At 42.6% G+C, this 27,277-nt stretch overlaps 2 protein-coding genes across 2 annotated transcripts; one reads left to right on the forward strand and one right to left on the reverse strand.

Annotated features, from left to right (window-relative positions):
• Positions 1-7,340: 7,340 nt before the first annotated feature.
• Positions 7,341-11,779, reverse strand: ALG2 (ALG2 alpha-1,3/1,6-mannosyltransferase). Its single transcript, XM_007197059.2, has 2 exons — positions 11,287-11,779; positions 7,341-8,851 (listed from the first exon to the last, which is right to left on the reverse strand). The coding sequence occupies exons 1-2, from the start codon at positions 11,632-11,634 to the stop codon at positions 7,949-7,951; spliced, it is 1,251 nt and encodes a 416-aa protein (XP_007197121.1). The 5' UTR covers positions 11,635-11,779; the 3' UTR covers positions 7,341-7,948.
• Positions 11,701-20,525, forward strand: SEC61B (SEC61 translocon subunit beta). The gene is made up of 5 exons (XM_007197060.2): positions 11,701-11,750; positions 11,945-12,098; positions 12,295-12,392; positions 17,274-17,375; positions 20,243-20,525. Exons 1-5 carry the CDS (start codon positions 11,716-11,718, stop codon positions 20,328-20,330), a joined length of 477 nt encoding a protein of 158 aa, XP_007197122.2. The 5' UTR covers positions 11,701-11,715; the 3' UTR covers positions 20,331-20,525.
• The last annotated feature ends 6,752 nt before the right edge of the window (positions 20,526-27,277 follow it).

Here is a 27,277-nt window from a genome sequence, read left to right on the forward strand (position 1 = left end):
AGACAAACAAAAATAAAATGAAATATTCAAAAATTAAAATAGGAGTAAAATGTAATTATTCAAATGTGAACATAAAGAAAGTCAGGTCTGGCAACATTAACATCAAGCAATGCAGAGCTATACAAGTCAAAGAGTATGAAACTGTTAACTTCATTCCTTTATCTCCAGGCCCTTGCACAAGGAAGCTTGTAAATAGATATTAGCAAGATGTATTGCGGAAGTGGAAGTAATGGGCAAAATGTACATGGGAAGGGATGGCTTGCCTGCCAGGGCCCCTTGAGTGTAAGATCATTTTTTAACTAGAGAGGACACCTATTTTATCTTCCCAACTCACCTTCTGGGATCTGCTTCCTGCTCCTTCCTCTGTACACCCTGGACTCCTTTCTCCCAGCTATACGATTCCTGCTGCTGTGTGATCCTGGATCCTACCCACAGTTGATGGGAGCCAACCTGAGCCCGGCAAACCACAGTACCTTGCCTCCTGACTTGCTTACTTACTTTCAGGGAAGGCACCTGAACCAAGAAGGTGATGTCTTCAATGATGTCTTTTTTAACGCTGAAAAAGGCTGGTTCCTCTTTGATGATGGAAAAGTAAGATGGAGGTTCTCGGCTGCTATTGGTGGTCATGTTTCCTACCACGAGAAAGAAACTAGTCTATAATGAAAGACAGTGACGTCATATATTTTAAAAAATAGTTTCCTAGTGGCATGTGAATTCCTGGTTCCATTTGAACCCCAGGCCTAGCTATATACCTGCACTTCCCCTGTTTCAGTTATGTAACTTTTCCTTGAATCATCTATCCCTGTAGCTTCCAAAAAATTTCCCTTTTCTGCATTAGCTACAATTGGGTTTCTGTCACTTGCAAACAAAAGAGTTCTGGCTAATACAGTTACCTTCTTAAAGTTTTAAAATAGTGGTATGTCCTGACATATGATATTGTGTTAGTCTACTGAATTGAAGTGTTCAAGTTAGGTTTCCAGGTCCCACAATGAAAGGGAGCATATAATTTGGCTGAAAGCAAGCTGGACAACATGGTAATTTGGTTTGAAAATAAACATCATCAGTTAGTGACTTTTTTTTGAAAATTACTATTTTTTTTTGGTGTATTGCTAGGCAGTTTTGCAACCTTTTCATATGTCTACTTTTTTCTGATTTTTTCCTTGTCTTTACTTTTTAAATTTGCTTTTTAAAATTTTAAATATTTACTTTTAGAATTTAAAGTCAATTATTTTTCTGCTACGTTGCTTGTAGTAGCAAACAGTTGGAGCAATCGTAATATATAATAATAAGGGATTAATTAGAACAGACGATACTTCCCAAACAGGGCAATAGTTGGTAACACAAATGTCTAAAAATACACTGTAAGAACATAAGTGACCAATAAGATTATCTTATGCTTTCTTTTATGTTTGAATTTTTTTACCTTATGAGAAAAATCAGCTTATGGCGTATCAGAAAATACAAGCAAACAAAAGACAATTTTAATGCCTATGGATTAATCACACCCACCTGGGGACAACCAATGTTACCTGGGGACAACCAATGTTATCACCTTGGCGTATATTCTATTAGAAACTTTTATAATTATATATATATATATTCTCACATTTATTCATTTAGAAAACCTTTTTTATAAAAATGGGACTACATCACTTGTGCTTTTCTTAAAAAAAACTTAATGAGGTATAATTTACATGCAATAACATGCACTCATTTTAAGCATACATTTGATTAGTTCTGACAAATTTATACACCCTTATAACCACCACCATGATAAAGATATAGGACATTTCTATCATGTCAAAAAGTTCCTTTGTGCCCTTTCCTAGGCAATCTCTCTCTCACCCTGGGCCACAGGCAAACAGTGATCAGCTTTCTGTCACTATAGATTAGCTTTGCTTTTTCTTTCCTTAAGGTTTCACATCCATGGAATCATACAATATGAACTATTTTGTGTCTGACTTCTTTCACTCAGCATGTTTTTGAGATTCATCTACATCATTGTGCTTATCAGCATTTCATTCCTTTTTATTGCTGAGAAGTATCCCATCGTATGAATGTACCACAATTTGTTTATCCATTCACCTGTTGATGGACACTTAGATTTTCAGTTTTTGACTATTAATGGAAAAAGCTGCTATGAATATTTGAATAAGTCTTTGTTTAGGTATATGTTTCCACTTATTTTAGGCAAAATATCTAGAAGTGGAATTGCTGGGTCGTGTGGTAAGTGTCACATTTAATTTTGTAAGAAACTGTCAAACTGTTTTTCAAAGAGTTTATTCCATTTTTGATTCCTATCAGCAACGTGTGAGAATTCCAGATGCTCTACCGTCTCACCAACATTTTTACTGAGTCTTTCATTTTATGGGTGTGCACAGATATCTCATTGTGGTTTTAATTTGCATTTCCTTAATGACCAGTGATGTTGAACATCTTATCATGTGCTTATTGGCCATTTGTATAGCTTCTGTGAAATGGCCATTCAAATCTCTGCCCATTAAAAAATGTGGGTTGTTTGTTCTTTAACTATTGAGTTGTAAGACTTCTTTACATATCCTGGATGCAGATCTTTACCAGATATATTAAATATTTTCTCCCAGGCTGTGACTTTTTCTTTAATTTTTTAAAAAAAATCACTGTTCTTTGAAGAGCAGTGTTTAATTTTGATGAAATCAACCTACCAATTTTCCCCTTTATGCTTTGTGCTTTTTGTGTCCTATCAAAGAAATCTTTGCCTACCCCCAAGGTTGTGGAGATTTTCTTCCATTTTCTTTTCTAACTTCTGCAGTCTAGCTTTTACGTTTAGGCCTATGATACACTTCAAGTTCATTTTTGTATATACTGTGACGCAAAGGTTGAGGTTCTTTTTTTTTTTTTTTCATACAGATATCCAATTGTTCTAGCACCATTTCTTGAAAAGACTATCTTTTCCCCATTCAATTACCTCGGCACCTTTGGCAAAAATCAACTGCCCACATAGGTGCAGATTTATTTTAGAACTCTATTCTGTTGATCTATTTGTGCATCCTTACTTCAGTACCACACTGTCCTGACTGCTGGGAAACCTGATATTGAGTTATGCAATCCACAAATTGAGAGGGGAATACTACTTGTTGGGGTTGCTTAAACATTCTGCCCATCTCCCCATGGTGTGAGTTTCCCTGGCGAAGGTAGACTTCCAATACTACTCTTACTGGGATCCCAACAGACAGGGGCAATTCATCCTGACCTGTGAAAGACGGCCTTCATCCCTAAGAAGCTCATGGCACTCTACAGTTTACACATCAGCTTCACATCCTCTGTCTCACTCATATACTGATTCAGTCCCCTCACTCACTCTCTTCACAACCACCCTATGGGGTGGGCTACTTAGACCTGATTATACCCATTTTATAGATAAGGAAACCTAGACTTTAGAATTATCACCATCAGGACACCTTCTCAATAGTTGTGGAACCCTGAAATTCTAGTTTAAGTAACACAGAAAAGCAAAGGCCGATCTGACTTCATCAACTTAGCAGTCTGCTCTAATTCTGCCTGTAAATTTCTTGGGTGAGTGGCAGGTCACAAAGGTAAGTCACACCTGTGCTACACCTGTGCCCCAACACACACAGACACACACACATACATATACACACACATACATACACACAACCTCTGAGAGACTTCTAGGCTATATTTGTCTCAAATGACATCAGTGGCTAGCCTAGTGATAGTGCTTCCTACAGGACAGTTCAGTATTTGCTTGTGGTCCTGTTTCTGGGTCACAAGACCAGTTAACCCTTAACTGTGAGCCCCACGCAATCCCCAGTCCGCTGGACAAGGACACAGTGCTGGCTCTAGCAGCCCCTTGGCTCGGAGGCAGCGTGGTAAAAGCTCTCCCTATCTCCCCTGCCAAGGGTTGCTGTTTAATCAGAGGACAGTTGTCACTGAGAAAGCTCCCCACCCCTCAGCTAGCAGGCAGGAGAGCACTGGTGTCTGGGAGGTGGCACCCTCACAGGCTGCTGGGGACAGAGCTGCAGGGGACTGAGGTTAGGAATGAAGGAGTAAGAAGTTCAAAGGAAGTCGCAGGATATAAGGGGTTTTGGACAAAGTGGAGGTGGCGTGACGGGCTTCAGAATGAAGTTAGAGGAGGGCTGCAATTGTCCCTCTGTGTGACCTCAGGCAGGTCCCTTTCTCTTTTTGGGCCTGTTTTCCCATCTGTGTAAGAGCAAATTAGGTTGCGTGATCTCTGGGGTCCTGGTCAGCTCTGAGTCTACTTGATTCTGGGAGTTGGAAATGCAAAGAAAAGAGGTCACAGGACAGTTAGTGATGTTGGCAGAGGTGGACAGAGAAGGGCTGATGGTCATGAACAGGGATGGGGGATGAGCAGAGAGCAAGGCAGTGGAGTGTCCAGGTGCCTCATTTTCTTTATGGAAGGAGAAGACAGTAAAAGTGAAACTGGCATACTGGCCTGTTAGAAGGTGGTGAGGCATTTACTGATGAGGCATCTGAAGTACAACTGAAAGAACTGTTGACTTGGTCCAGGGCTTCCTGGCTGTAAGCCTCAGCTTTTCAACAGTAAGCATGGCTACAATAATTGCCTGGAATGATGCTGTGAAGGGCAAATGATACAACCTGGAAAGGGCTTTGCCAACTCTAAAGGCTGTCCAAATAGGGCTTCAGTATCATTAGTCATTAGATCCTTTCCAAACAGGAAGAACCGCAATACTGCTCCCCATCAGCTGAGTGAGTGGATGTCTTTTCTAAGTACATGCCTCCAGCCCCACCTTCATCGTGTGTGTGTGTATAGAATCTGAGCTAACTGGTGATCCATGGAAGGCAGTGAAGGGTCAGGGGTTGCATCCATGTGCACAGGTGAGCGAGCCGACACAGGTAAACAGTGACCTCTTTGAAAGAGAGTGCATGAGAAAGAAGCTTCCATCTCCAGCTCACCCATCCTTGGATGGGGGTGGGGACGTGACAGTATTTTCTGGTGTGGATTTTTTCAAACACCCAACTCTTAAAACCTTTTGAGTTACATCAGCTTGCATTTCTGCTTTGTGCAAGGAAATGACCCTGATAACTCCACTAGGACTTTGAATGACCCAATGTCTGCTACAGTGAGGGCAGGTGGCATGGCCTCCAAGCAGCGATTCTCACGGGGCTGGGATAGGGCAATGGGGTGGGTGTGGGACATCAGTACCTCTTTTAGGGTCAGAGCACTAATTTGAAGACAGAAAAGTGTCCTGTCCCCCAGCTTTGATTTGACTCAAAGAATGCTATATTTATGTTGAATTTCATAAATATTGAAGGACATGTGATATTTATGATTGTCAAAGGGGAGCTGGCTGAGAAATTCTGGTATGTGCCATCCTGGATGGATCAGGTAACTGCGGGTTGAATCCTGGTTCACTCACTTTTCAACTGTGCCCTTGAGCAAGTCTTTCATCTCTCTGAGCTTCTTTGTGTATAAAATGAGGGACAATCATACCCACCTCACAAGACTGCTCTGAAGATGAAAAGGGAAAATGAATAACACAGTCTTTCTAAACCTGAGGACCTGAACAGGTGTGCCTGCAGTGGGGTAGAGGACTTCTGACTGAATACACACACAAGGAGCTTGGTCAGGGTGGAGGCAGACTGAAGAATGGTAAAGTGGTTGGACTTTGGAATCAGAAAGCCTTGAGACGCTGCCCATCCCTCCAGGCTGTGTGACACAGGCAACTGCTTAACCACACTCATCTCGAAAGGGAAGAGTACCGACACCTCATACAACTGTTAGGATTAAATGAGTTGTCTGATGTGTCTCATGGCCCACAGTTAAGTGCCAGAAGAGTTACTACTGTTAAGGTCCTGGACAGTTCACTTCAGTCTTCCATGCTTCTATTTCCCCTAACTTCACCTTAGTTCTGGAAGCTGTGAATACCTCCTATGGGCAAAGCTCCAAACTAGGTCCAAGATGCACCAGAGGCTGGAAGCTCAGGCAGGGCTTTGCATCCTTTCCAGATCTGTGGTCTGTCACCTGCTGGGACTTCAGACAATGAAGGGAAGTTAAACTTAAGGCCCATGAACCCAGGTAGCCCATTTTGGAAGGATCTGCATAAAAATGGTCAAATAGGCAAAAGTTTTAGTGCTTGGAATGGCTAAGCATCAGTTATGGCTCAGCGCATGACTGAGTCTGTCTGTCCTAAACCCAGTGGTCACAGCCATCAGGCCTTTCTGGAAAGGCTGCAGTTCCCTGAGAAATACATGCACCAAGCCACAAAAGATGGGATGATGTACTTTACTGGATGGCAAGCTTTCACAACGCCAAAGGAAAGAGAACTCAACTGAACTTTTCATTCCATAAAAGACTCAATAAACCTGACACTCTCATTTTAGAGAACTCCTTACTGGTACAGTCATTTCATTTCATTAAAATGCTCCTGTGAGAATCCAGTCTTTTCAAATGCAATGAAATGTTAATGAATACTAAGTCTGACAACATTAAATTTGGTAGTGATTTAAACATTAATAAAATAAAATAAAATAAAATACTCCTGGGGTATAGACTGACATGATAAATCACAACCTGAAACTTCATGCTCTAAAGAACCCCAAAGAACAATATAGTAGTGCAGCATGAAACCACATGGAACTTCGACAGTAATTTTTGATATCCCTAAATTGCAAAATAGCTAGTATTTATATAGCCCATACTATGTGCCAACTACTATTTTAAGTACTTTACATATATTATGGTAATCCATCACAACCAGCCTGTGAGGAAAGTACAAGAGTAGTTACTCCACTTTACAGATGAAGAAGCTGAGGCCCAGAGATTAAGCAATTTGCCCAAAGTCACACAGGCTGTTAGGCTCTCAAGTCTGTGCTCTTAGAGTTGATTAATGTGGAACCTTTGGCTAGTGATTTTTGCTATTTCTGAAAATGAATTTAGCTTTAAGGATATGTGAGAAAGTGCTTTGTGTTTATTTGTACTTAGACCAATAGGTAAATAATGAACTCTAAGACTGGTCAGTGCCACCAGAAGGTCAGAGAACGTGGAAGGGGAAGGTCACTTCCAGTTTGGGAGCTGGGTAGAGGGTCAAGGAAAGCTTCATAGCAGTGGCATGAGGCAGGCCTTGAAGGATAAAAAGCACTTGTGTCTTACACTTAGCAGGCACTTACTTAATAAAACACAAATATTAATGAAGCCGATGACTCAGATAACACTAGGAGACAAACCCTAACCAAGATGCACACTGCACACGTGACAATAGCCATTCATTCCAATATCCAGTTAACTCTAGTTTCTGATTCAGGCTTGGCTGTCTATAGTCCTAACACCACCACAATAGATCACAGAGGCCAAAATCTAGTATTTTGTCACTTCCTATGATAAACATCATTTATTGTCATGTCTGTGTGCAAAAACACAACAAATCATCTTTGTTAAAAAAAAAATACAAAGCATTCTTGCTATGGATTCAGGCAAAGGTATGACTAACAAAAATTTCCTAACAGAGGTCACTGAACACTGAGGTGGACTGATTCTGGAAACTACATTAAGTGTCTTCTCATTACATTATGAAGCCAAATTAATCAACTTTGATGATGATACACTTAAAGTGTTAAAACCAAATAAGGCACAATATAACTCAAAATTTATACGTAGAGCAACAATCTAGAGAACATATAATTAAAATATTCTGCTGAATGTGAAATTGTACCATATTTACATCTTAATCAACACTGGTACGACTCAGAATTATTACAGTCTAAAAGATACTATTTTTTTCTAAAAAAGCAGATTGGGAGATATGGGGTACAGGAAGGTGATTCAGATTCAAGATTCAAGTATGTTAAAAAAAAAAATCTCTTCTGCCCTAGATACTAGGCTTTTTTTCTTTGGTTTCAAAACTGGGTCAACAATCTACAAATGTGATGTTAATGAATACAGCATAAAGACCTGAAAAAAATCTGATTATACCAGCAGTTTGGTGACATACTGGTAAAGCTGTTCTGTAAATGCTTCAGGGGAAAACTTCTCTTTCACCCTGGCTCTTCCGGCCAGTCCCATTGTGGCCTTTAAGGAAGGTTCATGGATGAACCTTTCTATTGCTTCTGAGAAGTCAACTGGGTCAGGCTCACACAGAAACCCTGTGACGCTGTGGACAATGGACTCCAAGGGCCCGCCTGAATTAACAGCAATGACTGGGCACTGCATGTACATGGCCTCCAAGGGAACGATGCCAAAGTGCTCATTGCTTGGTGTGTAAAGCACACACGTGCAGCCGTGGAGGAGTGAGATTTTCTGTTTGTCCGAGCAAGACCGAAGGAAAGTCACATACTGGCCTAGGTCAGACTGCTGGACCATTTTCTTCAATTCCTGGTAGTGTTGTACATTCTCCAGGACTCTCTCATCATAACCACCTGCAATGATCAGATGAACTTTGTCCCAATCTTGGGATGACAATCTTCCACGCAGCTTTACTAGGGCTTCTAGTGCCAAAGTCAGATTTTTCTTCCTTTCATATCTGTTGATGGAGAGGAGTATGAATTTTTTCTCCTTGGGGACTATGTCATCAAGCTTTTCAAGAACAGCTGAATCGAAGCTGGTGATATTCAGAGATGGGTAGAGGACATCGGGGTCTATGTGAGACAGGGACTTGAACGTTTCCTTAAAAATGGCAGCTGTGAACCGGCTGTTGACCAAGATGCAGTCTGCCATGCCTGTGGTGTATTCCTCTACCCAGTCAATTGGGGCCCTGTACAGGCGTTTAATAAAAGAATCTCTCCTGGTGAGAAGCAGATCTGGGAAGTGACAGTAAAACAGGATTTTCTTACGCCGTCTGGCCAGCTTGAACACTGGGATACAGGCAGACACCTAGCCAAAGCAAAAATCAACAGCAGATGAAGTGACTGGTCGACTAAACTTCAACCAAATCAAAGAAACAGATACCTACCCTGCCTGCTAGTCTGTGGGCCCTTCATGGGCAATGTCTGGTTCTGCTTTGTGTGCCCCCAGACTCTCACCTGGTACAATGCCTGGTGTACAGAAGGCTGGTAGACAGTTTCTGGATATGTGCTAAATATTTAAAGCTGCAAGTCCAGTGGTTTCCTCTAGAACAGCACTGTCCAATGGTAATAAAAATCTACTAACTACACTAACAACTTCTTAAAGGTTAAATTAATTTTAATGTATTTTATCTAAAATACTATCACTTCAAAATGTAATTAATACTTAAAAAGTTAATGAGATCTTCTATTCTTTTTTTCTTTTTCACATTAAATCTTTAAAATCAGATGTGTATTTTACACTTACAGCACATCTCAGTTCAGACTAGCCACATTTCAAGTGCTCAATAGCCACCTATGGCTAGTGGCTACCACACTGGACAGAGCCACTCCAGTATCTTCCTCGTCCTAAGGAAGTGAATGAATGAACTATAGCAGTTTAGAGTGTAGGCTCTGGAATCAAGATTGGCAGGGTTTGAATTTCAGCTCTACTAGCTAGCTGTGTGACCATGACCAAGTAATATACCTCTCTCTCTGGGCCTCAGTTTCTTCTGTAAACTGGTGACAATTCCAGTTTAAAAAAAAACCCATATAGTTTTTGTCATTATTAAATGCACTAGTGCATGTAAAACATGTAAGAATTTAGCACACACTATGTGCTCAGTATTTATTGAAATGTTAACCATAATCATTACTAAAAACTTTCCTGTTGGGTAATCTTTACAAGTCAATCTCCGGCTCACTTAATACCTGAAAAAGGTGAGCTTTAGGGATATTGAGTGATTTATCCAAAGCTACTTAGAAAGTAGCTGATATGGAACTTGAATCCAGGTCTCCCACTTCCAAGCTCGGTTTTTTCTCTAGCCACTACAGTCTCAGCTGCCTCATACTTACTGACTAGTTTTACACATGCAGGATATTTGGTAAATGCCCACGTTTCTCAAAAAGAAATAGCTTGTACACAAGCAAGGATGATCAAAAGTAACTCAGAAGTAATAATTAAAGAAATACAAATGCAAACGTGATGCCATTTCCACCTATTAGTTTATCAAAGATTAAAATGCTGATATCATCCAATGTGCACAAAAGGATGGAGTAACAGGCTCTATCACTGTGGGAGAGTAGAATGACAGAACCTCTTTGGAAGGCAAATTTGGCAAAAGCTATTGACATTTAAGATGTACAACTCTTTGACCTACCAATTTTATTTCTATGAATTTCAAAGGCTATGCTTGCAGAAGTACAAAAAAAAAAAAAGGCATAAAGATGTTCATTACAACACTGATCTATTCACAAAATACTGGTCACACTGATACTGTCCTTTAGCAGAGAATGTATAAATTATGGTACAGTCAAACAAAAGCAAACTTTCCAGCCACTATGAAGAATGAAGTGAATCTCTAATATTGATATGTAAGGATGTCCCAAGTAAAAATTTTTGGTGAAAAAGAGCAAGCTGTCCAATAGTAGGTGTGTCATAATCCTAATTATTACAAATAAGATGTGTCTATGAACAGACATCATATGCTGGTATAGCCACAGACAATTTCTGAAAGCATACACAAGAAACTGCTAACAGTGGCTGTCTTTAGGGAGTGGAACTGGAATGGGGCTTTTACATTCTAGCCTTTCTTATTATTTGAATTTTTAGTCCTGAGTAGGTGTTACTTTTTAAAATAAATATTTTTTCGGGGAAAAAAAAACCCCACAGAGAGTCTAGAATAGCTAGAGCCCAGATCCAGTTGGACATTACCTACCAAAGTAAAGAGCCTGGAATTTTCTCCAGAGACTAATGGGGAGCCATGTTAAAGTTTTAATAGGGACATGACATGTTTAGCTTGGGGCTTTATTAAACACATGACACTGCTGAGAAGCGGAGTGGCCTGACAGCAAATGCTACAGTGGGATGCATGTGGCTTGGAACTAGTGTCAAGAGGAATAATGCAAAACAGGGAAGACATACAAAACATGACTGAAGGCTGACTTCTAATGCTTGTGTTTCTTAGAGCGAGCACCAAGGCCCATATGCTTCAGAATCTCCCGATGATCCAGTGAAAATGCAGATTTCGGGGCCCCACCTCAGGGGCCCAGGATGAAAACACCTGAGGGTGGGGCCAAGCAATCTGCCACTTTAACGGGTCCACACTAAAGTTTGAGAACCACAGTCTCACTCCCAGTTTGATCTCTCCAGATCAGTTCCGATCTTTCCGAACCACAGACAGGGAGAGGTCAGCAGAAGTCATGCGGCGCGCCCTCCGTAGTGAGAAAAAGAGAAGCGGCGAGGGCCGGTCGTGGCCACCTCACCTGGTCGCACACTACCACGTCGAACTCCTCGTCGCCAAGGAACAGCACGTACAGAGCCAGGAAGATCATGCGCACGTAGGCGCAGATCGCGGCGCCGCGGCCGCCCCAGCCCAGGCTGCGAGGCAGCCAGTCCCCGGCGCAACGCACTGGCAGCTCGCGGCTCTCCGCGAAGCAGTGGCCGGGGTCGTAGTGCGCCGTCCAGATCTTCACGCTACATCTGCGAGCCCGCAGCGCCAGCGCTGCGTCCACAACTAGCCGCTCGGCCCCGCCCACACCCAGGTCCGGGTGCAGAAACAGCACGGACGGTTTAGGACCCAGATCCTCATCTTGGCCCTGCTCGTCCGCCATAGCCCGGGAGCCGCACCTTCACCTCGCACGCTTAAGGGCTTCCGCGCATGCTCCTTCCTCCAGCTTCCCAGCTGGCCCTAGATGAGGACCGACCACGCCCCGCGGCGTGTGCGTAGGTTAGGTCACGTCAGCGCGAATCTGTGGGTGCCTAGTAACTGCCGGAGGAGATTTCTCGTCTCACCATGGTTAGATTCTCCCATTGGTTGAGATTGGACTCTAGGAAGGACGCTGTGATCCAAAGGAAAAATACATGAGGTCTGTAATTCCCATACAGCAGCTCACCAGGTCTCCTCTTGCAAAATTCCTACAGGCATATCATAGGACAGCCCAGACGTCCTTGGAGTCAGCGAGGACCCTGCCAGCAGGTCTGGGGGCGGGACCTGAGTCAGTCCCTCCGGCCGCCGGGCTCCACCGCTTCCCAGCCGTCCACTTCAGCTTCCTGCCACCTTCCTGTCGTCAGCATGGTTTGTGGCCCCAGCCGTCCCTCCTTGTCCCGGCTTCTCCCAGGCGCCGAGATTCCTGCCTTACGCTTTGTTCTGCTTCCGCGGCTCCCTTGTTTTCCCCAGCCCCGGTGCATGTCCCGGTCTCGGCCGTCAGAGCCTGGGGTCTGGGGGCCGGCCGGCGGCGCTCACCAGTCTCTCTTCTTGTCTCCCTCTACAGCCTGGTCCGACCCCCAGTGGCACTAACGTGGGCTCCTCAGGGCGCTCTCCCAGCAAAGCAGTGGCCGCCCGGGCGGCGGGATCCACAGTCCGGCAGAGGTAAGGATCCTGCGACCCTCTCGGCTGTGGGCTCCGAGGGATAGGGCCCAAGAATTCGTTGGTCCTGAGAAGGAGATCCTGGGAGGTTAAGATTTGTAAGGGCAAAACGAGCTGCCTGTGATGTGGCCGTAGGGGTAATTAAAGACTTCTTGGTCTTCTGGGTCTCGAGAGGGAGGCAATATTTTCTTCGCATTGCTCAGCTTTGAGTACCACTCTTGAAAAAGGAAAGTTAAACTGGAGGAAGGTCATAGACAGCATTAAGAAAACCGACGTCATTAAACTGGTGTCTTTAGACCTGAGCTCTCCACTCACATTTCTATCTGGAAGTCCCATACACACTCGGTCTAACATGAGTCGTCTAATGCGCAGCTCAGTCTTTCCTTTCACCTCAGCTCCCGCCCCCAGTTGTATCTCCCTATGTCCATAAAGCACTGCTGTAAACTCGTTCACCCAAAGCCAGAACTTCAGCGTCATCTTGGATTTTTTTAATGCTGTCTTTATTCAGTACGTTTATATTGTACATGAAGAACTTCTCATCCGTTCTTTCCTTCTCCATTTCTACTGCCTCAGTTTAGCCCTCAGTTTCTCACATCTAGAGAATTTTCTACCTAACTCGCCTCCTCTCCAGATCATTTCCACTCTAATGCATCTTCTGCTCTGATTCTGGCACACTGCTGGTTAGTTTGTTGCTGAACTTAAACATGGTGGGGAGGGGGAGAGGGTTACCAAGGCTCTTGGTGGTGGGTTTTTTTTTCCCCCCCGCCTAATTGCTTCTCTTCTCTCTCCTGTGATCCAGCAACAGTGAGCTTATTACTGTTTTCTGAACTCACTAGACACCCCCCCACCCCCACCCCTCCGGCCATTTGTGTATATTTTCCAAGATTAGGCTCAGGGGTTATTTCCTCTTGAGGCCTTCCCTGACTCCAAAGGCAGCAGTAGCTATTAGTCTTCTCTTTTACTCCCAAGCATTTTGTTCATACCCTTCTAATAGCATTTCTGTTTCCATGTTTATCTCCTTCATTAGACTTTGACAAAAACTGCCCATCAGCTCTATCCTACCATAAGGCTGACACAATAAATGATGAGTGAGGGAAGGAATCAAGCCACCCTGTAATCTTGGGATTTTTTTGAAGGAACCAGTGGGGGTTTTATCTAGAGAGGAAAAGACCTTGAAGAGATACACGAAAACTATTCTCAGGGATGTGAAGAGGGATGAGACTTCTCTTGTTGGCTACAGTAGGTAAATCTAAAACTGATGATTTGAACTTAGATGAGACAGATTTCATCTTAGAGCAAAAAAAATTCCAGTAGAACTATGAGAAATGCTAAGATGACCCTGAATGATTGTGAGTTCCCTGTCATCAAGATGTTCAAGGTAAGGCTGGGATGGACCAGCTGGAAAGTGTGTCAGGCTGTGGTGTAGGTTATTTGGGCTTGGGGTGCTGTCTTGTTCCCACCCTGGATTTCAAAGATTCTTTGTGCTGGAATGGAAAACCTGTCCTGTAGGTACAGTTCCTTGGGGAGTGGGTCTAGTTAAGGAGAATTGGTAACACTGTGGCAGAGAAGTTTGGCCATCTGAAAACTCTTAAAAAAAGGAGAGATCATGTGTTTATCGAATAAATGAAATAACTATTTACTTAATAAATAAAATTGAAATAACTGCTGCACAAGTGAAATGGAGACACAAACATTTGAGGACAGATGCAGCTTATCAAGTTGGGGGTGTTGACGTCATCTTTTAGAATTCACTACTGCTGGGGCCAGTGTAACTCAACAGACCATGGTTGTATGTACTGAGAGACCCTACAGAGTTCCCTTGTAGAATCTTACTCTTCTAAGTGTTATTTCATGAGTGTAATGTAATAGGTATTGACTGTTCAAAAATATATTCCCTCTTTGTGAGTCTGTAAGAAAAAGTTGAAGCTAACAGTTAATAATAGTGCTGTGGATTATGTAGTCCACAGATTTGCATTCTGTCTCCATGTTCAATGAGGTAATAGAAGTAGAACCTTGAGAAGTAGCTATGGAATTTAAGGTCAGGCCAGGGTTGGCGTCCTTACTCTGTTACTACAGTATAAAAGGAAGTTGCTAGGATGAAAAGGAGCAATAACACATTGTAAACTGTAAAGCCTTAAAATGCTGCAGTGTTCAGGATTTTTTTTTTTGAATTTTTTTTTTTAATACAGCGGGTTCTTATTAGTTATCTGTTTTATACATATCAGTGTATATAGGTCAATCCCAGTGTCCCAGTTCATCCCCCCCACCCCCCATGCTTTCCCCCTTTGGTGTCCGTACGTTTGTTTTCTACTTCTGTGTCTCTATTTCTGCCTTGCAGACCGGCTCATCTGCACCATTTTTCTAGATTCCACATATATGCATTAATATACGATATTTGTTTTTCTCTTTCTGACTTCACTCTGTATGACAGTCTCTAGTGTTCAGGATTAATGGGAATCAGGCATAGTAAGGTGATGGACTAGCTGGGGTATTAAGGAAGTCATCAAATAGTTATTGAGGGTACATGCCAGGCACTGTTCCAGTCATGAGGCTGTATCTGTGGACAAGCTAGTCAGGGTTTGACCTCATGAACCTTATATTCCAATGTAAGAGACCATAAACAAGGCAAATAAATAGATAATTTCAGGCAGTAAGGCCAAGAAGAAAAATGAAGTTGTGTGGAGACTAGAGGGTGGGTGAAGGCAGGGTGTTCAGAGTAGGTGACAGGTGGGTAGAGACCTAAAAGAGACAAGGGAGCAAATTATGCTATGGTCCAGGGAGGAACAGGCTTCCTAGACAAGAGGAATAGTTAAGTGTAAAGACTCTGAGATGGGAATGAGCTTGGCTTCTTTGAGGAACAGCCAGAAGACCACCATGTTAGAATGTTAAAGGTTGGTTATGAAAACCATTGCGTTAGGGTATACGAAGACGGAGGCAGTTAAACAGTGGCCAGAAAGAAAGGGTAAAATAGACCCCAAAAAGAAATTTAGGAGATTAAAATGGGCTCTGTTAACTTCTACCTAGCTTCCCAGTAGGGGGGATGGGAGGTATTTTGAGTGCATTTTTGGTATTTCTAGGTGCCCTGAATCCTCTGCTATGTCCCTTGTGCCAGCAGATGTAAGAAATCTTCAAAGAGCACAGACTGATTCCTTGGGGGCTCCTGGAGATTTTGAAGACAGGAACTGGAGTTGGGTGGATGTGGGAATAGTAGAAAGTACCTGGGTCCTAGTCTTGGCTCAGCCGATGACTTATTATGTCCACACTGGGTTTATCATCTAGCTCAAGTTCCTTTTTATGAACAAGGAAAATTTCACATACCTACTCCACCAATTAGATGATGTGTATCTGTGTGTGAAAGCTCTTGTAAGTGTATGAATTACTCTGTAAATCCCTGTACAGTTTACAATCAGTTTTCCCATAGAAACATACAGATGGAGTTAGAAGTTCCCAGGTGACCATATAGCCCATAATTAATGTGTCTGAAATGTAATCTTTTTAGTACAGTACATCAAAATCATCGTTTGACACTAATTGTTTTTAGATTGCTAGCATGAACACAGCTCTTTTTGCTGGAGCCCACACTGGAACCAGGACTCCACTCTCCCACTCCATGCAGCAGGGCAAGCTCCCTGAGCTCTAGACCAGTGCTTCTTGCATCAGAGTGTGGAATAAAGTCTGTGGTAGGGTGAGGTGGGGATTAGGAACCAGAGTTGGGAGGCAAGAAGAGATGGTGGGGATAGGGTATTCACTTTTGGTTTCTCCCTGTATGCCCGTCTTTTTTCAAAAATCCAGAACTAGCAGTCCACGGATAACTGGAATGGGATTTTGAGGGAGGGTGTGTTGGGATTTGGTTAATGGCGAGGGGTGGTGATGGGACAGGGCTTTCTCTCTCTCTTCCTTTCCCCTTCCCTAGAATTTGAGTTGGTGATAAATGGGCTGAAGAAGGTTTCTTCTGACCTGTCTCACACTTACTTATTTTTATGTGGTACCAGTTTCACACTGAGGGGTGATGAGAAGTGGGATTGGAGGAGTGCTGTGTGGGAGAATAGCTGTTGGGGAGGGATTCCCAGTGACTGAGAAGAGGAGGGAAAGGATTCCCTGGCTTCCTTCCTGGTCAGCGGCATTAGTGCTGTTCGCTGCTTCTGTGTGCCAGGGCTGCCTGCACCACACAGCTCACTTCACAAGCCTTGATCCCCTTGTGAGGGACAAGTTCTGGTTGGGTGTTTCCTGCATTTTTTCACATCCTACCTCTGTCCAAGATCTATAGTCAGTATATCAAAATAGTGAAAACAGATTGCAAAATAATTTTTCATAAAATATATACTCTGTTTTGAGACTTGGATTACAATTACAACTTATGTTTTTTGTCTTTTTTGTAGAAAATACAGTAATTTAAAAACATTTTATAGTAGTCATTTAAAAATCAGATAATATGGATTCAGGGTATTTTTAAGCAGGAGTTTTTTACTTGACTTCACAAAAATATATGTGAAGTGAAACTGAAGTGCATTGTCCAAATGCGGTGCCCATATGTGTGAGCAAGTGGATGGGCTCAAGTCAGAACTGGGTCCACAGCCGCGCGTGGCTGCCTGCTGGCTACGTGGTCTTCGGCACTTTGCCTAACCTTCTATGAGCCTCATTTTCCTCATTTATAAAATGGAGATGGTAACTACTTCTCTGGGTTACTGTATGCATCAGTGTAGGGCGGGTACTCAGTTCTTAGTGCTTATGATCAGTGGAGTAAAAGCAAGCAAAAGCAAGGAGGTATTAGCAAAGAAAAAGTTAATTTTTTGGTTCTTTACCAGTGTAATGGTAGCATATGTTATAATGCTCTGATAAGGGTTTCCAAGAAAAGGCCATTTGTAACATTTTTTCTCTCAACAGGAAAAATGCCAGCTGCGGAACGAGGAGCGCAGGCCGCACGACTTCAGCAGGCACTGGGGGGATGTGGCGATTCTACACAGAAGATTCACCAGGGCTCAAAGTGTAAGTCCTGGGAGCAGACCTTGTGCTTCTGTCCAGAATCACAGAGCCCTTTGGCAGCACTCTCTCTTTGCCACCAGTGGTGTTTGCTTTGATGAGATTTGTAATACACAGCAGCTTCCTTTGTGCCAGGTGGGCGGGGTTTGGTTTGTCCATATAGCAGCCAATTAGTTTAGGGCCTGGAGTGACATCTGTTCATGGTTTGAGTGAAAGCAAGGGAACACCTTCATGTAGCTCTGTCAGAATAAATGATGGGAATAGAGAGAACTGGAGGGAAAATGGTTTAATTAGGTGAAATTGCTCTTCATTTGGTGTTCTTGTCCCACACTGAGAAACAGGAGTAACCATTTGAATAGGAGCTAGGTGATTTGTCAAAGCTCTCCTGGAGGCATAAGCTGATATTATTGCAGTCTAATGGGAGTTTCTGCATTAGGCTGTGTTACCAAAAGTTCTTTGGCCTCCTTGCTGTTGGTGGGTGGTGACTGGACCCCTATCACTTCCCAAGTTCTAGGCCTGGGAATGCTCATTAGGTGATGGGATATGGGCATCTGGGGGAACCCCTGTTCCCATGCCTCGCCTCGCTTTCTGGTACTGTGAAACCTAATCCCACAGGTTTCTGACCAGGTAGGCTCCAGGACACCACTGCTTACAGCTGTTTCCTGACTGAATCCAGTGGATGAGGAATTGGAAAAATGACAGCAGCTCTCACTCGTACAGCACCTCAGGTTCAGAAGTTCAGATTCAGAGAGGCAAAGCTACTTGTCAAAGACAAACAGCCAGCAAGAGCTGGAACCAGATATTCTGGGACTGTTAAATTCCATGCTCTTTCCATTCTGCCTGTTTGGTAACAGAGACAAAATCAGATTTATTTGGATTAGTTTAATTAACTTTTGACCACTAGCTTGACTTAGATCACAAATTTAATTTAGAAAGACTTCCCTAGAATTCTTGAGGTTTTGTTTTATTTATTTATTTACTTATTTATTTCCCTGTTATGACGAAAACTTACAAGGTGAGAATGTATTTCAGGAAGTAATTCTTGGGGTTGGGGATGTGTGAGTTGGCAGCGTTTTGGTCCTTGTTAGAGGTAATTCTTCTGAGTATTTCAGAGACAAATTTTGAAGCCCCTTGCTCTTCAGGGTATCCAGGGGACAACATTTTAAACCCTTATCGAGGTGGTGAAACAACTGTCCTCTTGTGGGTGAATCTGGCTTGTTTGCTTTGGGCTGTTGTGCAGCCAGGCTTGCTTGCTGCTGTTGTGAGTCCTAGGAATCCACAGAAGCTATTCCTTTGCAGTGTCATAAACCACAGTTTTATCATACCAGAGAGAGAGGTTTATGGTGAAAGGACACAGTTGGGAAATTGTATCCTCAAATCCACATCTTGGAGCAGTCAAGTACCATCTTGGAGCTTGCTGTTGGCTCTTCCTGGGAGTTAGAATTTTTTTTTCAGGTTGATAATAGTAGCATTTCCTGAGAGCTTACTAGAAGCCTGCACCGTGTGTGTGTTAATATATTTACTACCTCAGCAACCCTATGAGAGAGGTGCTGTGATTATCCCCACTTTACAGATGAGGAAAATGATGTTTGGAGCAGGTGAGTCACAGGGCCACAGTCACAGCTTGTGAGGGACAGAGTTGGTTTCCGGACTCCAGCGCTTGGACTCTAAGCACGGCACTCTCAGCTTTATGGCTGATGTTACCTAACGGCGCTGTAAAGTAAGGCAGTGTGATCCAGTGCATCGTGATGACGATCTCTTCCTAGGTACTTTTAAGTGTGTTTACTCCCATAATTGTACACATTTGGAAGAACACACTAGTGCAGCAAGGACTTGGATCTCCGTGCACTGATTGTCGTCCACTAGTGGACTCTTGCTACCTGCTGCTCCGCTGGGTTACTCTACTGCCCTAATTATAAAGACTCCTGGGCTCTTTTCCTGTGTCCACCCCCAGGTGTATCTGGGAGGTGAAGGGACATCTTGAATTCTTCAAAACTGTTGTTGGCAAGAAGAGTCAAAAAGACGAGGCCTTTGACTGACATCAGCATTGACAGGTTGTGTAAAATCAAGGAGTTCTACCTTTAAGAAACCCGTGTACTAATTCTCAACCTGGAAAGCATTTGATGTAGGGAAGGGCTGATGAGTAAAATCTACTTCCTTTCTACAGTAAACTAAATATAAATCAAACTTAATTAATGTTGCCTAGAATGTTTGCTCCGGTAAATATGGGAACCTTAAAGCAGTAAAATGAGCACTATGTGTGGAAGCAGAAAACCTGAGTTCAGATCCCTCCTTTCCATTCTGGCTCTGTGTTCTTAGGCTCTGTGTTCTTATTTCATAAGATTAATATTTGTTTCGCCTGTGTCTTCAGTTTGTTAATCATATGGGATCATATATTTGAAAATGCTTCATAACTTATAATGTGATATTCATCTTTTTTATGCCTAGTTTATTGTAGTTAGACGATGAAGGTTGTCTTTAAATATTAATTGGAAATAATAGTTTGGTAATTGGATCATTTGCACTTAAAGAGTTTGGGGAATTTTTAAAATTACTTTTTATTATGGAGAATATCAAATGCACGAAATTAAAGAGACTAGTGTCTCTAAGACATTAGATCCTTTTTTTGTATATATTTTAGTTATGTTTCATTAAAAGATAAGGATTCCTCCTTTCTAAATAACAGCAATGCTGTCACCACAACCTCAAACTATCCACAGTAATAATTTTTGGAATATTTTTAAATGATGTAAATAATATTCTTCTATGGATCTTAGGTGCTTTCCCCTCCCTTTTCCCCTAGGCAGTCTCTAATATTACAAATACAATAATGTATTATTACTGAAACTAAGCCTGCCTTTTCTTATTTCCAGTGGCCCTGTTCCAGTATTGGTTATGAGTCTTCTGTTCATCGCTTCTGTATTTATGTTGCACATTTGGGGCAAGTACACTCGTTCATAGATTCGGCTACATCCATCTGTCTGTCATGTGAAGAAGAAAGGAAAAAAACCCAACATATCTTGGACCAAAAGCATAGTGATTTTCTGTTCATGAGAAAGAAATTTTCTGTAAGCTTACTGTTTTACAGGGAACTTAATGAAAACTGATTTTAAGGAATCATTTTTTTCCTATGGCTAATAAACTTTTTAATTCATATACCAAGTCTCATTGCTTATGCCTGGCTGCTAGGGCCCTTAGTCTCTCTGCCTTTAGATTTACAAGTAAATATGTAGAAAGCGTTTTGTGGAGATTGTTTTTTTGGTTGGATTGACAGTTTCTTATATGACCATGTAGTCATTCAAATGCACGATACTGTCAGTGGCCCTGGCTTGTTTTCTTCTAGGTATCTCTGTCTTGGTCATTGTTATTTTGGGTGTTCTGTGGTTTTCAAGGAGTGTGCCTATGACTCCATCAGGCAGATCTGTGTTCAAAGGCAGCTGGTACCCAGCAGAATCGTCATAGAAATCATCCAGAAATCTTGGATGAAATGTTTGCTCATTCTGTTCTTTGTCTCTAAAACCATACATAATATTTTTGCCTCTTCTTTCTATCAGTTCTTAATTCTGTGGGTGTAGATGAGGGGTTTCAATCTATTTATCACTTGTTGCTAAACCCCTTTTGAAAGAATTCATTTGATAAATTGGATTTCTTATATAAAATTTTATTTTCATTTTGAAAATTAAAGACCTTAATAATCAGTGTGAGATACCATTTCTAAACTGAGTTGATATAATTCCAACCAAAAATAAAAATTTTTGAAGTTTCACTTAGCTTATGCTGCCTTCTGGATATGAGCATTCACTTTCTGGTAGACCATAGGAAATACCAAGAATAGCTCAAAGGTGTGCACTCCAGGAGTCTAGGACTCTAAGCCACAATTTCTAAAGATTGAGATCCATGTAAAACGCTCTAGTTGTCCAGCAGAATCACAAAATGATGAAGAGGTGTATTAGTTTAAAAAATCGATAATTTGGAAAACATCTTTCTCTAAGCCTATTAAAAAAAATTCTAGAACAGTTTCATATGTGTTTTTCTTAAATCCTGGCTGAAAAGTAATTTTAGGTCCAAAGTGCCAAATTTAAGTGGTGAAAGTATGTATCTTTAAAAATGATTTCCTAGGGCAATATATGGGTGAGTGTGCTCTTGTAAATCCTAACAGATGGCAAATTATTGGGGAAAAAAATGATGCAAAACTGGTTCCCTTTTATCTTGGGAATTGATTATTGCATGAAATAAGTATCTTCATTTTGAAAGTCAGGGGAAAAAGTCTCAATTTCATTTGGAAGAAATTAAAGATGATAGTATCTATAATGGAATTTTTTTTTCTGATATATTTTTTTTTTCATGTTGACAATACTAATAACAGTTATAAAAGTTACACATTTAATTTGGGAAAGAAATCTGCTCCTCTGCGGGAGGGGGTCTGTTTTTCTTTGGGGGAGAAGCTGAAGCCACTTGGGGGAGCTATTTGGTCGTAAGGGGTGCACTCTCTTCACTGCACAGTGCTGCTGTTAGCCTCCTCTGCTTAGCAGTGGTCTCTAGTGGACTGATTGCTGAAAGTCACTGACTTTTCTGAGCTAGTGGTTTAGGAGAAAATGCTAGTTTTCAGTGGCAGAGCAAGATGCTTCATTCAGCAGAAGGAAAATTGGGGGTTGGGCATAAAAATGTACAACATTTATTATGTAGCTGTTTTTGGCTCTGATGAGACAATGCTAATACCATAGCTGAGAGTCTTAGTGTTCAAGCTGTTCCTTTTTCCTCTCTTTTTCTTTTTTTCCAATTTTTAAAAATTGTGGTAAAATACACATAACATAAAAAGTACCACATTGGCAGTTTTTAAACTGTGCAAGTCAGTGGTATTGAATACATTCAGATTTTTGTGCAGCCATCACCACTGTCCATCTCCAGAACTCTTTTTCATCTTGCAAAACTGAAACTCTAAGCCCAGTAAATAATAACTCTACTCCCCCTCCCCCTTCCCCTCAGCTCCTGGCAACCACCATTCTACTTGCTGTCTCTATGAATTTGACTTTCTAAGTACCTCATATGAGTGGAATCATATAATATTTTTCCTTTTGTGACTGACTCATTCCACTTAGCATAATGTCCTCAAGATTCATCTACATTTTAGCATATGTCAGAATTTCCTTCCTTTTTAAGGCTGAATAATATTCCACTTATGTATATATCACATTTTATGTTCCTTTCTTTGTAAATAGGGATTCCTAGACTGTTGTTTCTTGAGTCCTAGGGGATCATGAGCCATTTATAGTAATTTCAAAAACTTAACAAATTAGACCTTGACCTGCATTGAGGCTACCTTGGCCCAAAGAATCCTCAAGCTCCCTTGACTATGGGCTAAAATCTAGCCATTACTGAATGGACACAGCCAGCACATGCTGAATAGACGCTCTAAGTGATTAAAACTGGGAAAGTGAATTACATTATAACTGCAATTTGAGCTGAGCCTTTTAAGTCACCGGGGAACAACCATATTAGGGAAAGCGCCCAAGAGTCCCTGAGGCTAGTGAGGGATGGAAAGACTAAGATCTCTGGGCCCAGCAGTGCCTTGAACACATTCCAGTAAAAGAGTAGACGAGAAAAGATCTATTCCTGGGAGAGGCGAAACACGTTATATACCTTCTGTTTTCACACCTGTCCTAGTCTAGACTCCACTTTTTTTTCCAGGTGCTTATGTCCTCATAGGAAGAATTGAAAAAAACCTTCTGAAATGCAAATGTTGGCATCAAGTTAAAATGGATGAAAATGTCTACAAAGCTGGCTTCATTCAACAGGAAATACTGTACAGTATGTGGTGTTCCTATGCACAGGAACTCCAGAGCTGCACTGCCCCTCCCCTCAAGTGCTGCAGGAGGAGGGTTCTGGCCAGGACCAAGTTTGTTTGACTCTACTAGGAGGTCTAAACTTACTGCGCTTACGACCCCATCTTCCAGGCTTGGAAGTGTTTCTGACCTGGGTTCTGCTGCTGCCCTGCCATTTACCAGTTGTGGGATCATGGGTGTCTCACCTCTGTTTTTTGGGTCTCATTTTCCTTAGCTGTAAATGACTATAGATATGATAATTCCCACCAAACAGGAAAACTGAATGAGAAGAAAGATCCAAGAGTTGCTTTGTTAATTAGCTAACAGTTAACACATGCTTATTCTCAGTAATTTTGGAGATGTAGGTTTCTTATTAAATCAACAACCTAATGAGGAATTTACTATTTGCCCCATTTTACACAAGAGGAAACTGAAGTTTAAACCACTCAGCTTGTAAGTGGAAGGGCTGGGATTTAACTCCAGATCTCTGACTTACCCACTGCAGTCACATAGATAGGATTATTAAGTATTTGGGTTGAGGGCCAGGGAAGGGTATCACAACAATAGAGCTTGCACACAGAGCTTTAAATATAACACAATTCCAAGAAAGCGCCATCATTTGGTGTACTCCAGGCATTACATAGCTTCAGTTTGAGGTTTTGGCTCTGCAGAAGGAATTGGTTTCTCTATTTCAGTCCTGAGCTTTGTTCAGTCTATGGAACTCTTGTGTTTGTAGAGAAAGTGTAGTTGTTTATTCATTCAACAAACACTGATTACTGTGTGATATGCCTTTCTACTGGGGTTTTAGAAATGCCCTGGTGAGGTGACTCATGCTCAAAAGGCTAGGCATTTGGGTGTTCGGATCCTAGTCCCACTCGGGGCTGCCAGGGCTACAAATCCTACGTAACTGTGATTGTGGAGACACCAGGCAGGGACACCCTCAAGGGCCCCTCAACTACTGGCGAAATCAGTAGTTGGGACCACAGAGTAAGAACCAGTATGCTCATGGTGTGTGGGCAACGGTGCCAGGGATTGTAAAACTGGAGCTACCTTCCAGGAAATCTATACTGCATGGCCACTTGTATAACAGAGGAAGACCGGGAAACCCTGGGATACTCTAGCTGGAAGGGTTGAGAGTTGACTGTGTTCTCCCCATTGTACAACAGAGTTCTGGGGCCCCAGAGAGGAGGAGCTTGCCCAAGATTGTGCAGCAAGTCTGTAGTAGAGCAGAGGCCAGAACCAGGCTTCCTGTTTCCAGGCCAGGGCTCCACCTCCGAACTGCACTCTGAGCCCTATTTGGGGCCTCTGCATAAGCCAGCAGACATCTCTGGAGGCTAGACTCTGGAACGAGGTAAACCAAGTGGTGGGCTTTGCTCAGTGGGCAATGTTAATCAAAGGGAGAGGAGTAAAAGCAGCAAGGTTAGCTAGTAAAAATAATATGAATAATGTTAGTAAATTTAGGAGAAAGTCAACAAGTTCATAAGACTTGACGGAGAGACAAAATAGGGAGAAGCAGCCAGCAGAACTGCACTGTTTTGCATTCTTGTGACCACAAATGTTAGGTGAGCCAAGAACACAGCGAGATTGACCAACTAGGGTTAAAGTAAAGGCTAAACTTTTAAATACTATTCCTGGCCGCTCTGGCAACTAGGTCTCCTTCCCATGCTAAAGATAAAATACAACATGCAAATTAACTAAATAGAAATCACAGGTGTAGTCATACACAGTCTAGATCACTCCATTTGGGTAAAGGGCTGGAAGTCTGTACCTCACAAAGCAAATGAAGACACGAGAAGAACTTGAATTACACGTAAGAGGGTTAAATTAGGCCTGCCAAGTACTTGTCTCTCCCTATCGACGCTGGTCACAGGCGATGCAGGTGGTAAATCCTGTTCTTGCCTGCCCCTATGGTCTCAAGCTGTTCTAATAGACAGTAGTTGCTGGGAAGAAAACGGAAGCTCATTCTCCCAGGGCCCTGTCTAAACTGGTTTGGGCTGTAGACTTTAAACAGGGGCTCTCAAAGTTCAGCACGCACTGAATTCCCTCGGGGGCATCTGCTTCAGCTCCAGGGCAGATCTGGCTAGCCCCGGACTGGGCGTCCCAGCTCTCTAAAACACGAGGCACACGGTGGGGTTTATTCCAGGCCCATCGCAGGTACAAGTGTGTTAATTTTGTCCCCCTTTCTCTTTGAATCTTTAACTATGGTGCTATTTGTCCTGCAGTCTCTGCACTGCATCTGGGGAAATCCACCTGCCTTGGGTGGCTTTGCGTTTTGTGTATTTGTGACCTGGTGGTACGCACGGTCAGCTGGCAGTGGAGTGGAAGGCCCCGAGAGCCTGCAGAGTCCTGGTTCTCCCTTCAGTTCTCTTTGACTCAAGGCAGTACCTCTTTTCAGAGAGCATGTGCTGCCTGAATGAGCAAAACAAACTCTTGTCAGACTTCCTTTTGCGGTAGCCTTGCTGCACTGAAACCTTCAGTCAGCTCCAGGAGGCAATAAAAACATGAAAGGTGCTGCAAGTCTTTCATGACTGTGCTGGCAGGGATTCCCTTACTGGGTGGGCCATTAGATACTGGCTTGGCACTCCCCCACGTCTGTCCATCCGGATGGTGTAAAAGGCTCTAGCCGGCACACGTCCCACTGTGGGAGAGCTGTCGGGTCCACCACACTTGCGAACACTTCCATGAGACATAAGCGATGGTGGGAGGGGCCAGCAAACATTTGTAGTGATGTGTGCGTATCCTTTGCACTTCTTGTTGGTGCGTTTAGTAAACCGAAATTAAAGCAAATTTAGGTGAGTGGTGAGCTGTCACTCTCACCGATCTCTGAAGCTGGTGCAGGCTTGGTGGTCTGACCTTGCTCACTGCTCTTCCTCTTTTCCTCCTTCCCATTCCCCTCCTCCTCCTTTTCTTTTCGTTTTCTTTTCTCCTCTTCCCTTGACCCTCCCCCTCCCTTCTACCCTCCCATTACTCTCTTCTGTTCCACACAGCTCGAATATTCCTGGGCTATTGTTTGTACAAATACAATAAAGTGTGCAAAGAAACACAATCCTCCAATGAAAGTTATTTAAAAGTAATTCTGGTTTTCACTTACATTTTCCCAAGTTGCTATGGGTTGAATTGTGTGCTCCAAAATTTATATATTGAAGTCCTAACCCCTAATACCTCAGGATGTGACCTTATTTGGAGATGAGGTCTTTACAGAGGTAATTAAGTTAAACTGAGACAGTAGCATGGTCCCTAATCTGATATGAACTGCATCCTTCTAAGAAGGAGAAGTTTGGACACAGGCAGCCATACAGGGAGAACACCTCGTGAACTTGAGGACATCCATCTACAAGCCAAGGAGAGAGGCCTGGAACAGGTTCTTTCCCTCACAGCCTTCAGACGGAACCAAACCTGTCAGCACCTCGACTTTGGACTTCTAGCCTCCAGAACTGTGAGACAATATGTTTCTATCATTTAAGCTACCCTGTTTGTGGTATTTGTTATGGCAGCCCTAGCAAACCAATACATACTAAAGGGGAAGCCAGTCTGTAATTCTCAGCGATGTTTTTAACCACCACCCTCCCTCCTGTCTTCCTAGTTCTCTCACATCTGCAGCAGCTGTGGAACCTCTTGATCTCTAAACTCTAGAAACCCTTCCCCACCACTAGCTTGAATGACTTCTATTTTTCTAACACCTCTCCTGCGGAGCAAGAAATCAGCAAACTTTGATTCATTGCTCTGGTAACTTAACCTTGAGAAAGGTGGTGCCCCAAATTGGAAACACAAGCATTTTGGGTCACTGGAAGTGGATAGCCTTAATGTAAATGTAAATATGGCCTATTTCATGCACAAGGTGAGCACGATTTCTATTTGGATTGTTTAGTCCAGAGACTTGTTTATGTCATGGTGAACTGAGAAAACCCCAGTGTTCTGACTCAAGACCAAGAAGACCTTGGTTGGTGGTAAATTCTTGGCAGGGAATTTGGTAGTGATCAGAGCTTGTTTAGCAGAGTGGATGGCATTCATACAGTAAGCATAAGCCTGGACCAGTGAAGGCCTGGCACACCCAGCCAGGATTTGAGGGTATATACAGCAGCTTGG

The sequence above is a fragment of the Balaenoptera acutorostrata genome, chromosome 6 (assembly GCF_949987535.1).
Source record: "Balaenoptera acutorostrata chromosome 6, mBalAcu1.1, whole genome shotgun sequence".
Taxonomy (NCBI): domain Eukaryota; kingdom Metazoa; phylum Chordata; class Mammalia; order Artiodactyla; family Balaenopteridae; genus Balaenoptera; species Balaenoptera acutorostrata.